This window comes from Antrostomus carolinensis, unplaced genomic scaffold (genome assembly GCF_000700745.2).
Source record: "Antrostomus carolinensis isolate BGI_N321 unplaced genomic scaffold, ASM70074v2 scaffold12648, whole genome shotgun sequence".
NCBI classification, from domain to species: Eukaryota; Metazoa; Chordata; class Aves; order Caprimulgiformes; family Caprimulgidae; genus Antrostomus; species Antrostomus carolinensis.
This window is the reverse complement of record NW_010333738.1, coordinates 1-14,813: the sequence shown is the minus strand read 5'-3', so window position 1 is coordinate 14,813 and position 14,813 is coordinate 1. Positions and strand designations below refer to the sequence as shown.

General features: G+C 41.6%; 1 protein-coding gene across 1 annotated transcript in view; it reads right to left on the bottom strand.

Annotated features, from left to right (window-relative positions):
* EFCC1 (EF-hand and coiled-coil domain containing 1) overlaps positions 1-14,809 on the bottom strand; it is a gene marked incomplete at its 5' end in the record, with an annotated part of 53,223 nt that extends 38,414 nt beyond the window's left edge. The window contains 2 exons of the mRNA XM_010173970.2: positions 12,975-13,381; positions 14,759-14,809. Of these exons, the coding sequence (XP_010172272.2) occupies positions 12,975-13,381; positions 14,759-14,809 (458 nt within the window). The remainder of the gene's footprint in view (positions 1-12,974; positions 13,382-14,758) is intronic.
* Positions 14,810-14,813: the final 4 nt, after the last annotated feature.

Below are 14,813 nucleotides of genomic sequence, written 5' to 3'. Positions count from 1 at the left end.
ATTATTATTCTCAGACAGATCATGATTTTACGGTTTCATTTATAAAGGGATGGAAAAAATCTAGCATTTTCATAAGCATGGCAGAGGTATATGTTCAAGGGCCCTGGGAGGATTTTTGTCTTTGAGAAGTTGCTTTATTTTAAGTTAGGTTAAAACAAAAACCAAACATTCAGAAGCATTGATTTGCTTAACTTAACCAAAAATAATAAACACCCAAAAGTGAACTTGGGCCTCTGCATGTGGAATTGATGGATCATTCATAAGCCTGCTTTTAAAACAACACAGTCCATGGTTTTCTTTCTGGATTTCAACAGATCTCCCAGTTGACATTTATCTTGCCTGTTCTGAGCTGTTACAACCTTCTCCCTCCAACACACAACTTAATTAAAATCAGCCATTCTTGTTGCCAATATTAAAACTTCATTTTGAACCCGTACTCTGACTCTTTCTGCAGCCTGACTGATGACAGCTCAGATCTTTGTTACGCTGCTTGTCCTGCTGAGCCTGCTCCCTTTGACCGAAGATCGATATCCACGCATCCCACTTGGTTTGATGCGTGCAGGAACCTTACAGGCTGTGTTTATAGATGCAAAAGGAAGGGGGTCTGTCTTCCCACCACGCCTGTTCAAGCACCAGCCTCTCTCCTAATGAAATCAAGGAAATAACAGCTGAGTGTTGGCCGCTGCCTTCGGATGGGCCCCCTTTTTACCCTGCTCAACAGCCTCTTGTTTTGTGTTGTACAAACTATGCAGTTTCATCAGTCATTCTGACTGATTTAAGCTTCCATTCCCTGGGTCAAAAAAAGGCTGGCAAGGGAGGAAGGATGAAAGAAGGTGACACTTTGACAGCTCCTTTTTCACGGTAATGAGCAGAACTGCTCTTTCTCTCCCCGCTGCTGTTCACCATGGCCTTTTCTTTCTTTAGAGAGTCACATGAAGGCAAGGAATTGCCAGTTCAGCTCTGCCTTCCAGGGACTGACTAGATAAACTGGAGGGCTCAGGGTGTCTTTTGTGGGCTCTGCTTATGGAGTCATTGCTTTGTTTAGGGGTTATTTTCTGTTTGTTTCCTGTGCAGAATGACATGTAAATGCAGATTAATGGAATTAGAGTTTTGACTTGAGTACATGAGGCAGCAAAGTGTCCTTTACTTCCTGGTGACTTCTGTACTGTGTGCCATGCTTGTTCCATGAATGTAGCTAGTCCATGGGAATCTGCCACAGAAAAGCTCACTTTGCTTGGAAGAGGAAGAAATAATGGCTACCTTTCCAGCATTAATATTATATGTTCTTCTAAGAACTACATAATTTAATAAAGAGGCAATTTATAAGTAATCTGTATCCTAACTAGAAGAAAAGACTTCTTTGATGCAAGACAGTGCTTTTTGCAGAAGCAGAGCCTTAACTGAGAACTGCAATTTTAAGTATAAATTACTTGTACTTCACACCAAATTTCAAGCCCTAGGGACTGACAGTTTCTCTGATTTATATAAAAGTACAGATCTAAACACCTCAAAAATCACAGGATTTTAGATCTTTAATAATGATTATTTGGTATGAATACAGAGCTTAGATTATTCATGTACTGCATAGTATCTACCTAAAAAGCTTTGAATTGATTTATGCCTTTGAAGCATCCCTTGGAAACTGTAAATCAGGATGAACAAAAAACCCTAAACTAAAGACAGCAAAGCAGGTTAGTAACAACAGGAGAAAGTGAACAGAAGAAAACTCCACACAAACAGCGGGAAGGACATTGTAGTACAAAGAATGTTTGTTTTAACAAGGGACAAAAAGTAGCAAGAGTTAGATGTTAGATTGACAGCACAAGAATAGACCTGGTGTATAATTCTTCTGTATAGAGATTAATCATAACTTTCCTGAAAGATACCAACCCCCTGGCTACACTGAAAGGTCTTTCATTCAAAGTCAGTGCATTCACCCGAGAACATTGTGCCAGTGCTGGTCATATTTTACAGCCAGAAGACCTCTCCTTCTGCAAAACCAGTCACATCGCAGCCAGGGCTCCAGCAGTACAGAAATAGGCAGTCTGTCAGTATCAGCTAAGACCATTCTCATTTTTAGTTTTCTTACTCTTTTCCCTCTGCTAAAGGAGTTGTCCCTGGGGACTGTGGATAGCACTGGAAATTAAGCAGAGCTATGTATGTTCACTAATGGAAACACAGGTCTTCCAGACTTAAGAACAGCTTTTCTTGTAACTTTAGCTTATAGCTGTTAAAATATTTTCTCTTTTTTTTTGGTTGGTTGAATTAGGAATCTGATTAAAACAAGTTTTGCATCTAAGGAAACTGCTTCTTCAACATGAAATAAAATATTTCATTTTGGTTTAATTTCCTTTTTATGTCTTAAAATGGTATTTTGAAATTCAGTTTAGCTACACTGATGTAATGTAATTCAGATAGGAAAAATCAAGACACTCCAGCAAGGAAACATCCAAATAAAAGACCACAATTTTTATGCTTTTCCTTTTATTTTTGTCTATATGAACTCTTGCCTGATGTAACCTTAATATGCAACTAGTTTAAACTGTTTCCAAACTGTATTTTTGGAGGATGAACTACTCTGCTTGAGTACGTTGCCTGGGTCGAAATTAGATCAGAGCAGTTGCTATAGGTGAGTGGTCCATCTATTTACCTCATTTCTGCCAGTTCTGTCAGGCCACCGAATTAAACCGCTATAAACAGCCCCCTTGATGTCTCTGTTCTGCAGTAGAGAATGTCTATGAGACCTGTGCTTTTAAGGGTGTGCCTATGTTGTGCAGTGTAAAACCAGCTGCCTTAATCCCAAAGAGCTGGTGTTTGTGCTGCGCAGCTCGGCAGAACTGGGAGATGTGGGGTGCCCAGAGGTCGTGGTGATGCAGCCACCCTGCCCGCAGCCCCAGAGCGGGCTCGATGGGAGCCTGCACCCTGAGGCACAGCAGAACACAGGTGTACCCCCAGCTGCATCTATACTGTTGGAAATCCCACATTTGCCTATATGCTGCGACAGAACTGGGTAGCACAATCTACATTTTACAACTTTCATAAGCATTGGCTTTGCTTTGATTGCCCATATTCCATCTTGTGTAATTTTCTGCTAACCACAGTGCTGCTTACACCTACCAGCTCCAGGACTGTGAAAATACTGTTCTCAGAGCTCAGCTTCAACCTGACAATGTTCTGCTTTACACTTGGCTGACCTCACCATATAGTTTGCTCTGTCTGGAGGTAAACCTCACCTCCAGACACTTTCACGTTGTGAACTAATGCCAAGGACATGTGATGGGGTCAAGTACAGAGAATAAAAGCAGAGCAGATGTGCTGTGAATACCAGATTTTTTAGTGTTATGATTAATGTGACATCACAAACCTTCCCTGAAACATTCTGCTGTGAAAAGAGACTCTTCACAAAAGAAAGCACAGGGCCTGATTTTATTCTCTAGATTTATTGAGAGGTTTTGGGGTCTTTCCACTGTAATCTGATTCCTAACACTCGGCACCTCTTTTCTTGAAATGGATGATGTGTGACGTGATGGTAATTAGCACGTGAAGCTCATGCACCCTTCAGAGAACACTTTTTTCCACAAACAAGGAGGGACTGCAACACAGAGTCACTCACAGCCTCTACACCTTATTTTTCAAGTGGTTTTAAGAATGATGCTGTGAAGGCTGAAGTTACTTGTTACACAGAAGTACATTTCTAAAGATGTGTCATGCCCAAATTTTACATTTGACATTTATTTTCCAACCTTTTTTTTTCCCATAAAGTGCATCTCTATGTGAAATGGCATTGAACAGAATACAGTCAGTGTCCTGTGATACACTATCTGCAGTAATGATCAAGCTTCATTCCATGCTTTGTGTTTTCAGTCTCTGAAGTTGAGCTGCAACTTTGTGATCCTTTAAGGACACAAATAGCTACTCATTTTCATCAGAATTTCTCAGGTTTTCAGATGGGCATTATGAAAAGCTATAAAAATGTATTAAAATTCATTTTTTCATAGATAAAGCATGATCTCTGTAAATAACAACTAAAGCCAGCCCCTTGATATATCTCACAACTTTCAGGTTGCTTGACTTGAGCACACAGATAGGTTCCATATCTAGAATTGTGGAAATATCTCTTCTTTATAATGAACTGAATTAAATACTTTGACCAGCTGATCCTCCTGCCCTCCTTCTCCCCTTCCTCCCAAAAAATCTCAGTCTGTGTTTGCTCTTCCAGTTTAGGATTATCCTAAAATGTGAAGCTTTGAGGTCAGATGCATTTAATAACAATTTTACTTAGAGTGCAGGGTGTTCTTTTCTAGCTCTTTTCTCTTTGGAGGGCAGCATTTTTCTTAGGTTATGACTGAAGTTTTTCTTGGGTTGTTTCAGTGGCTGCAGTTGTGAATAGCTGAGATTCAGATTCCCAGGCAAATCCAGCAAAAATATGCTGAGTATCACAAAGAGAATACCCTAAACCAGGCACTAGAGAGGCAAATATCAGTCTGGATTTTAATAATTCTGCTAAGCAGGCAGACGAGATGCTGATAAAGTTGACAAAATGTACTGGTGAATGAAGGGACCACTACAGTGCAATAAACATGGCCAGTGGTTCAACAGGAATTCCAGCTGCAGGGAGAAGATGGGTAAACAGAACAAACTCCAGCAAATATTTGCAGTGCTGCTAAACAACTGTCTGGTGTCATTGAAAATACAGAAATTGCCTATATTGTATTTCCTAACATAGTGACATTTATGAGCTCATCCTCCAACCTGCTTAAGAGTCCAGGCAGTTTTAAGTACAGATTAACTGTCTGCCTCTATGTGAGTATCCCTGGCAGTGTCTGCAGTAATGTGATGGCCTTTGAAATCTTTTGATCTCACCTGTGCTACCCTAAGGATGGGGTTTAAGGACTTAGTCTGGCTGTGGGTTTGCATTATGGCAAGTTCCCAGTGTGGTCACGGAGTCAACTAATTTTACTTTCTAGTTGTTTCCCCAGGTCTCCAGGTATTTTAGTACTTATGTTACTGTCCTGGTTTTTGGTTTGAAACTATCACAGTTACATAGAGGAGCTTTTTGAGAATTTAAGTTAAGGACGAAATAGGATGGTTGCCTGTGCATCTACTGAAAGGCTGGATTAACTCCTTTCTCTGGATGGCTAACTGTAGTAGAAAGCTGCTGAAACAGAACGTGTTTCTTCTAAATCAAAGGACAGGTCTGAATGGGTTTGTCCCTCTAGCATTTCCAGATTTCATCATTCTGTGCTTTTTTTCTGTGCATAAATTAAAAAGCCTTTTTGTTGAGTTTTGTTTTGTTTCTTAAGCATAACCTACACAAATTTCCCTTGAACTATTCTAGGGTGACTTCACTCATCTTGTCGTATCATTGTCCATTTTGGGATGTATTCAAGAGATAAGGCCTCCTCCCCTGCAGATCACGAATCCTTCCATATTCTGAAAGCAGACTATTTTAACATAACAAATTAGTTTAATCTGTTTGAAAACTTGGGTTGTCAGCATCTATCTTACAAACTACCTTGTCTGTTTTGTACCCTGGAGGAAAGTGAGATGAGGAACAAAGAGTAAATAACAACTTCTTGCTGCTTTAGTAGAACTCCACCTCTCCTCATTTTCATGAATTTTGTTTTATGAGGAAAAGAAAAAATAAAAGTCCTTCCCTTTTTATTTCTCCAGCAGAATGAAAAGCTTTAAAGAATGCAGAATTCTGTTTGTGCCTGAGCATACATGATCAGCTGTGTTTGGTTTTCAAACTAACTTATGTGAATTGTCAGTAAAAATAAGATGCACTAAACGCACTTGAGATACGGTTGGTTGATTTACTTTTATCTCTGGAGGGGCTCAGTGGAGTCGTTGAGTACTTTATACTACATGTGTGTTTAAGCGCCTGCCAGAAGCACTTGTCAATGCTCTGGTCCTCTCAGGACCTGACCCCTGGTGTTTTTACTTCAGGTTTTTGTCAATACCTTTGACATTCAGGGAACTAAACGTAGAAGCCCGAAGTTTAAGCCACAGGTTAGACTTTGAGGTTACATATTACTGCTTTGTCTTACAAAACTGACCTGAAGAAAAAGGAATTTTTAAAATACTGCTGGCTCTTCAAATCATCTATTGGGGAGGTTTGGCAAACTTCTATTGGGTAAAAGATTCATTACCCAGTCGTGGTCTTGTTACTCCTAGAAGCCAAGGAATGCTGCTAATGAATTCAACAGGTCTGATCACAGGAGTGCACGAGCAGCAGCACAGTGAGACCTGGTCATACAGAGACCCTTGAGTGAGGTGGGGAAATGGGAGGGCTCTGGCAAACATCCTTTCCTGCAGGTGCTCTTCATAGAATCACAGAATCATAGAATGGTTTGGATTGGAAGGGACCTTAAAGATCATCCAGTCCCAACCCCCCTGCCAGCAGCAGGGACACCTTCCACTAGACCAGGTTGCTCAAAGCCTCATCCAACCTGGCCTTGAACACTTCCAGGGAGGGGGCATCCACAGCTTCCTTGGGCAACCTGTTCCAGTGTCTCACCACCCTCACAGTGAAGAACTTCTTCCCAATATCTAATCTAAACCTCCCCTCTTTCAGCTTAAAGCCATTTCCCCTTGTTCTGTCACTAACAGCCCTTATGAAAAGTCCCTCCCCAGCTTGCTTTTGCATAGAAGTGGCTACAAACTTGTCAGGTTTGATTAAGAAACAAACAAGAGGCCAAGTGTGGGACTATGTAGGTGACACCTAACAGTCCTCCTGGCTCCCCAGTGAGGTTCATAATGAGCTGTGACACTTTGTGACAGGAGGCTACAAACTCTTGGCTTGCAGATGCATTTTTCTTGGTAATAAATGACTGTTCTCTTTATGCAGCTCTCCTACGCTGATGTTCATTGGCTTTTAGGTCAAGAGAGATCCATAGGTCCCAGTCTCGTCAAGCTGAGAACTCCATTCCCAGAATAACCCCAGTGCATGGAGTTTGCTGTGCTTGTATCTGCATGCAGCGAGATCAGAGTGTCAGGATGTGCCAGATGGATGATATCAAGGTTAATGCAATTCTCAGGTCTATAAATTGAACACAACAGCAGTAGATGGCAGTGATGTCCTGTCAGCAGCCAGCTGGGCCCACCAGGCAGAAGGTACCGAGGACGCCTTTATGGCAGAAAGTGACACACTGCTAGTATTTGACATAGAGAGGAGCTGTACGGGAGCTCACCCAAGCAATCCAGAGGGGTGCAGCTGAGGGCTATTTATGGGCTAGAACCATTTCTGTTTGATTTTGGTTCTTGCAATGATGGCAAGAAAGTGACTTTGTTCTGGGAGGTGTGGCATAGCCTCTGCTAGGGAGTCTGGTCTTATGAAATGATATGAAAGGGGTGAGAGGAGTAGAGTTTTTCTTTAATTTAAAGTTAGCTTTGAGTATTAAATTAATCTTTAATTTTTGCTGGCATAAACTAAAATAGATAATATGTTGCATCACCTAGAAAATCTGGGCGGTAAAAGGTGTCCATTTTCTTGGGGAAAGACTCCAAAGCCAGAGAGGTGTGATACAGCTTGTCAGGGCAGCCAGATGAAGGAGGGAGGTGCCCAGCTGTCACTGTGGGGTCCACCAAACTGCTGGCTGAATTTCCAGGCACTAATTCAAGGGAGAGTAGCTGCAGAAACACGGACTGCACTCCCTGTGGAAAAAACACTCTCTGGTGTAGGAGGCGTTAGCGTGATTCACATTGCACACAGAAGGGCAGGAGACAGCTGCACGTGGCAGATACTGTGCATGAGATGACAAAACCAACTCCTTTGGTCTGAGCTATCCTTTTGTTACTGCTGACTGTGGCACCTGCAGTATGCATTAGTCTCTCTGTCCCCGGGAAGGTACGTGCCACGGGGGCTGCGAAGCAACAGCTACCGCGGGTTCAACAAACGGTGCCTGCTTGGAGCTGCGGGGGGAAGCCCGGGACGCGGGGAAGGCATGTCCACCCAGTGAACGGGCAGTGTCCCTATGTGTGGCGTTGCCATTGTGCTCACAGTGATTTACAGCAAGTGAGGCAAGGCAGATGAAAAGGAGGATTTAGTGAGAAACCAGGGAAAGTCTCCCAGGAATAAACACTGTGTAACTAAGAGTCCAGCACTGGAAAAGGCCAGACAACTGGCTACATTTCCAGTGTCAGAATTAGCACACGAGTACAAGCTTCCTTGTGGATAAATTCACTTGCATTAATTTGAATGGATTCGAAGTCGAGGTTTTGCTATTGGGACCCAAGTAGTCATGTTAAAAAAAATGGCAAGACACTTTTCCCATTAGAAATAAAACTAACCCTTCCATGGAAAGAGATGCTATACATCTTCAGTGCCAAGTTAATGTATTTGCACTGCACTGTACAGTCCTCCCTACCATACATGATAATTTCCATTATCCCTTTTTGTGAAATCAAAAAAGTAATTCAAATGAGTAGAAATCTGATTTACTTGTTTAATTTATGATTATTCCGTGACTAGGGACATGCGAGTAGTCTGAGTCCCTTTGTGTGCTGGGAACATACTCACATTCCTGAAAAACTTTTAAGTTCTGGGGTTTGGGGAAAATTTCTACATAATATATAACTTCTTACAGTTTTAAGTAGAGAAAATATTAGGTATAAGCAGAATTAGAAAATAAAATCACATCAGTTCATCCAGAACAATCTGCTTGGGTGCTCTTGCAGATGAGGCTCTGCAAAGGAAGATTTTATTTTTCCCTCTGTGAGCTCAGTTCCCTGAGTGTCACCGTTCTTACTGACTGCCATCAGTCACCACTCCCTGCCTGTCCCTGTCTCGGCCAAGGACGTGCTTAGCGTCTGCGGTTCTATCCAGTCTTGTCTGTAGTCTAGCACATACACACTCACAGTCTCCCTGTAAATCTTGCGCCATCCAAAATAAGTTACCAAGATGCACTTCACCTTACAACCAGCAAGTAGTTGATATTGATGACACTAGTCAAGCAGAAAGTTGTCCAGATTTTCTTTATTTAATATCTAATTTTTTTAATGGAAAAAGAGAAAACTAGAATGCCTATATTTGGGCACCACAGTATAAAAAAGATCTAAAGCTCCTGGAGAGTGTCCAGAGGAGGCCGCTAAATTGGTGAAGGTTTTAGAGGAGAAGCCATACAAGGAGAGGCTGAAATCACTTGGTTTGTTCAGCCTGGAGAAGAGGAGACTGAGAGGAGATCTCATCATGGTCTAGAACTTCCTCCCAAGGGGAAGAGGAGGGGCAGGCGCTGATCTCTTCTCTCTGCTGACCAATGATAGGGCCAGGGGAAATGGAGGAAGATGTGTCAGGGCAAGTTTAGGGTGCCCATGAAGAAAAGGTTCTTGAGGCAGAGGGTGGTGGAGCACTGGAACAGGCTCCCCAGGGAGGTGCTCATGGCACTAAGCCTAACAAGATTCCAGAAGCATCTGGCCAAGGCCCTCAGGGACATGGTGTGAATGTTGGGATTGTTCTGTGCAGGGACAGGAGTTGGACTCCATGATGCTTGTGGGTCCCTTACAGCTCACAACATTCTATTGGAAATTCTATTCAGATTGGAAATAACCTATTATATGTCCACCTTTTGTGGATCGGGGTTTCCTTCCTAGGGCTTTTCTTCCTTCATCTAGCAGAGCCAACTCTCTATCAGGAATATTTCCATATTCCTCTCCTGTTCTTGGATTATTGACTTGGATCTGTTTGGTCCATCTTGTCATATTTTGCAGAGTAAATAATAACCTGAGAAATTATTGACAAGATCTGGACACTGTCTCCAAAAAGACAGGAAAAATTGAGCTACTTCCAGTCTAGGATAACTTAAAGCATAACTTTTCAGAAAAAATAACACTGGTGACTTTATGAAAGAAACAAATTGAGGAAACTATGGTAGAGGCCTCCATCTTCGTATTTGTAAGAGAATGTGAAGGGATGAAACCAGCCTCTGCATTCCATGTAAAAAGGATTCCTCCTCATTAACACGTATAAATGCTGATGGATAATTAAGTAATTCGGGAGACAGACCACGCATATGGGAAGCATTTTTGGTATTTTATGGCCCCTTTCACTGACCTATATAATTGCTGTGCTGCTGGCTAGCACAGCAATGTAAAAACTCTGTGAACATCTCCATTATGAAGTCTATTTCAATTCTAAATGACCGACCTTTTATTTGGTACACTGGGATCAAAAAAAAGGTTGCTAAATTTGTTACGCCCTCCAATGTTATTAAAGATAAAAAAATCTGTAAACTTTATTAAGTTAATCTAAGCCACCTACAATGCAGTATAGAAAACAGAGTCAACTTATATTTGGCAGGAACAATTCATGTCAAACCAATCTAATTTCCTTCTCTGACAGGGAAAAAGGCTAAATGGATAAAGAGAAGCAGCGGATGTGACATTTTTATTGTAGTAACATTTTTATATGTGCCATTCTTATAAACAATACTTACAAATCATAGAACTATATGAGAATGCATGGATGGTGTCACCTGGAGCTAGGAAAAAATGAGTTTAGGGAATAGCTGTTAATGATGTGCTCTCGGATGGAGTCTATCGAGGGCATGTCACCAGAATCTGCCCTGGGGCCCAGCCAGTATGTTCACTGAGGCTTCCAGCTTTTGAAAGAGAAAATACAGGTGTGCTATGGACACCAAACTGGGAGAGAACAACAATTTGGAGGTTAGTCCCAGTATCATCTTGAGGAACTGGAAGAGTAGTCCAAAAATCAAAAAGTTGAGCTTCAGTAGTAACAAATGAAAAGTCTTATACCTGGGAAAATGAAATCAACTGCACCGCTACAAAATGAGAGTAACTCTCTGGGCAGCACTCCATAAAAAAAGGGATTGCATAACTTCCTAAACTTTTCTGTATACTGATACTGTGAATTACGCTTTTTTGATGTAATATCACAATAAACATACAATTTCTTGTGATGTTTTTTTCCTCTGAAATTAACTCATGCTTTTCAGTGGAAAGTTTCTTAAATTTACCTTTAAAGTATCTGAGCTGACTCATTAAACTGACAGGGATTAAAAACTAAAAGACAGTACAAATTTCTAATGGGGGAGAAAGGGGAAAAACTCAACACGTGCAGCCAGTGGAGGAAGAATGGGGTGAGCACCTTAAGACAAGAACTACCTGTGAACTGTTTGGTCAACTAGGTAGGGACTGGATGAGCCTTAAGGTCCCCTCCAACCCAAACCAGTCTGTGAGTCTATGATCTCTGTGCCACACTGTGGATATATGTTATTCCATACCCTGTGGAAGAGTGGAATATGACCACGGGCATGTAAGTGATAGTCATCATGAAGTGCCTCTGTTGTTAAGCTGTTTAAGCCAAGAGCCATATGACATGGACAGTGCTTTATGGCTGACATAGGATCAAGACCCATTAAAGGGTCTCGCATGTGGAAGCTGGCCTGGTCCCGTGCTAAACGTGCCATGGGGGGTGTAGTTTCCTAATGGTCAGTCTAACACCAATCCTGAGCTTTACACTCACTTTAAATTCGCATGCAACTCTAAAATCAATATTACAGATGAAGATTATCCTACTAAGATCATAAAATTCACATTTTTAAAAACTCACACTGGTTGTTTTGATGTAACTTATGAAGATTCCTGCTCTGCAAAGCCTAGTTGTCATTTCTTATTGTTTTTAACTAGTTCATCTGCACCTGTATAAAGGTGATTTTTTTATGCTTCGTCATAATTTGGAAAAGCAATTCTGCTTTTCCAGGAGAAGAACTCATCTCAAGTCTGTGGTGCTCGTGCCAGGGAGAACTCGATAGACTATAGACAAATAGTATGATCTCTCTCAGCACTAAGAGTTGTATCCCTGTAAATGACAGTCATCTTGGACACTATGTGTTTTTAAATCCTATAGATGTTTAAATAAATGCTTTTATCTTCAACCACACAGGTATTAGCATACACAATAGTTACAGAAAGACACCGGATAAAATGATTATTTTTAGAATTTCCTCACTTCATAGAACAGTACAATAGCTATGGTGCTACAAATAACTCACTACAAATTCTTCTTATAAGCAAACAGAGGAAGTATAAGTTTAGGAAGAGATAAGGAGTTCAGAATAGACATTATACTAAAATACGGTTGTAGTATAGTTAGGAAAAAATATTAAATATTAGCTTTACTTTGGATCAGTATAAATATAAACATTTTATTCCAAAGGTCAGCTTGAAACTTGAGCAGAATTGCCTAGCACTTAATAACCATCAGTGAGTCCAAGTTTTGTCTGAGATAAAAAGCAACAGAAGCAGTAAACTATTAAATCTGTGACCAACTTTCTGAGTTTTGGAACCATATTTATACTATTACAAAAGCAGGGTTTAGTTGGATGATGTATTTTTTGTTTGAGTCCCCCACATTATTATTGTGTGGTTTTAGGAAAACTTTTTAACTTTTCTCTTCTGGAATATGACTTACTCTGTCAGTGAAGAAGCAGTAAAGTCACAGCAGAGTTTAAAACTGCTGGCCAGAAGTTGGCCTTGTGTGTTTTTCTCCAATTTGCATGAAAAGTTGAACAGCTTTCATGAGAAATAGAGTATGAGCCATCGGATGAGAGTTGGCTTTGTACGTGTGACTTAACTACCAGGAAATGTCTGAATTGATATTAATTAGTGAAGGTGAAGAAATGAATGTTGGAAATGGATTCTGAAGGACTGTCAGCAGTTTATTTTGAGGCTTTCTCGAAGTATGACTGCATTGAGTCCTGGTGCTGTGTGTTTCAAGAGTAACTTCAGCTTTCTGTAGAACAGCATCCTTACCTGGATCTACCTTCCACTGACTGAGCCCAGTTCTGTTGTGGATCTCTACCAAGAAAACTGCCAAGTAGCTTCTAATTCCCCCGTGGCTATGCTTCAGAAGGTGCACTTGGAGACACTGAATAAGCTACAACCAGTGATGTTCAAGCTAACTTGTGTCCCAATACTGTGATTTTATAGGCATTTTTTGACGGACTCAAACTTACCTATAGTGCTGCAGTTCCGATTCTAGCTGCTGAATGTATATTTGCAGATGTGGCACTTCATTAGCTTTCACTTCTAGCTCCTTCACTTTGCCAAGACTGTTCAGGACGGCGTGTCTCGCCTCTTCCACCTTCTTCCTCATTTCTGCTTGTTCCCTCTTCAAGTTACGGTTGCAGTCTTCCAGACTGACCAGAGCTTCCTGAGAGCTCTTCAGCTCTCTTTCCAACTCTTGATTGAACCTGATTGCTTCTTCAATTTGCCCATCCCTGGAGCTCCGGATGAGTTCCACTTCCTTCAGGACACTTTGAAGGCACTTGGTCTGGGGGTGGTTCTGTGTTAACTGTCTCTTACTCCCTACAAAACAGGTCCCGTCTTCCTTATGGTTAGCGTGGCTTTTCCGCAGTCCTACCTATAATGAACAGGAGCAGAAAGCAGGGAGAAATTAATGTGTTTTAAAGCAACTGATATTTTAATCAAGACTGAAAATGGCTGGATTGTTTTTTGGATTTGTTTTTTTTTGTTTTTGTGATGATTAGCAACTAATAAGCTACTTACCTTGGTGAAATACAGAGACAAGAAAACAACCTCTGGAATGTAATTTTAAATTTTAAATTTTAAAATTTTAAAACTTCTAATTAAAATGGAAAATTAGGTTATTGCACAAGTTTCTGTACAGCTTTAATTCATTACTTTGGTCTGTCCTCAAAAAGCAATTAGTGTATGAAAAAAAATATCTCCAGTTTTGATTTTTAAGTCGTGTTCAGTAGAAGTGAACAGAGAGCAGCTAGTGATGGTTTCCTGGACCTCTAATCTTTGTCATTCTGATTCTTTCTAGGGCCTTTGGTGACTTCATGTTTGCTTCTGGCTTCCTTTCACTTTTCAAATGGAAATGGTAAAAGTGGCTTTGACCTGCCATGCTGGACATGGGGAAGATGGACAGCCAGCTGATGCCAGACAGAAGTGTCTGTCACGCCTGGGGCCGAGTTCTGTGAGTGTTGTGTTAACTTTAAATCCAACCTGATCAGACCTGCTGGGACACCCAGTGAACTCAGCCCTCCAGTGCTGTGCCTGTTCTATGCTATTTTATGCCAGAGTAGTTGAACTGCTGTTAAGTATTATGTGTTTCACTTGAGCCAAAACAGCAGAAACAGAAACCAGCCCCAGAATTAATGGGGCTCTGCACTGGAGCCAGAGACTATTCATCAGCCCCTTTGCAGAACTGGCTCCAACTCTGACCTCTCATGACCACGCTCTGAAAAAGCCACATTTCTAGTGTTTCTGAGGCAAAGCTGTCAGGCATTTATGACTGAGTCACTTCGTGTGCTTGTGCAGGTGAGAATGCAAAAGTTCTTTCTTACTTTGGAGAAGAACCCACAAGGGTGCATAACTGGTGTGGAACTGACTGGCTGCACGTGCAATAGGCAAAGCCGCGTTATGCACTTGGGTTTGCTGAAGTGACGTCTAACACAATTTTAGCAGCGTGGTTTTTAGTGGATCCCTTAAATATATATAATGTCACCTGGTGAAAATAGAACCTTTCTCCTTAAGACTCTGCGTAGCCAAACTTTGCTAAAAAGTTAATGCTGAAGATGACAGAGTAACCTCGGTCTGTGCCACACTCCATTTGGAACTGGGTCTGGGGGCAGAGGGGTTGTTAACACTGGGTTTTCCGAGGGCAGCACCTTTCCTAAGCTCCCCTTTAATCAGGGATCGCTTAAGCCGAGCCCGGACCCGTGCAGAAGCGGGGGCGATGCCGCCCAGGAACCGGGCCGGGCCGGGCACTCACCTGCAGGGCCAGGCACCGCGCGTCGCTGCTCTGCAGGGCGGCCCGCATGTCCTCC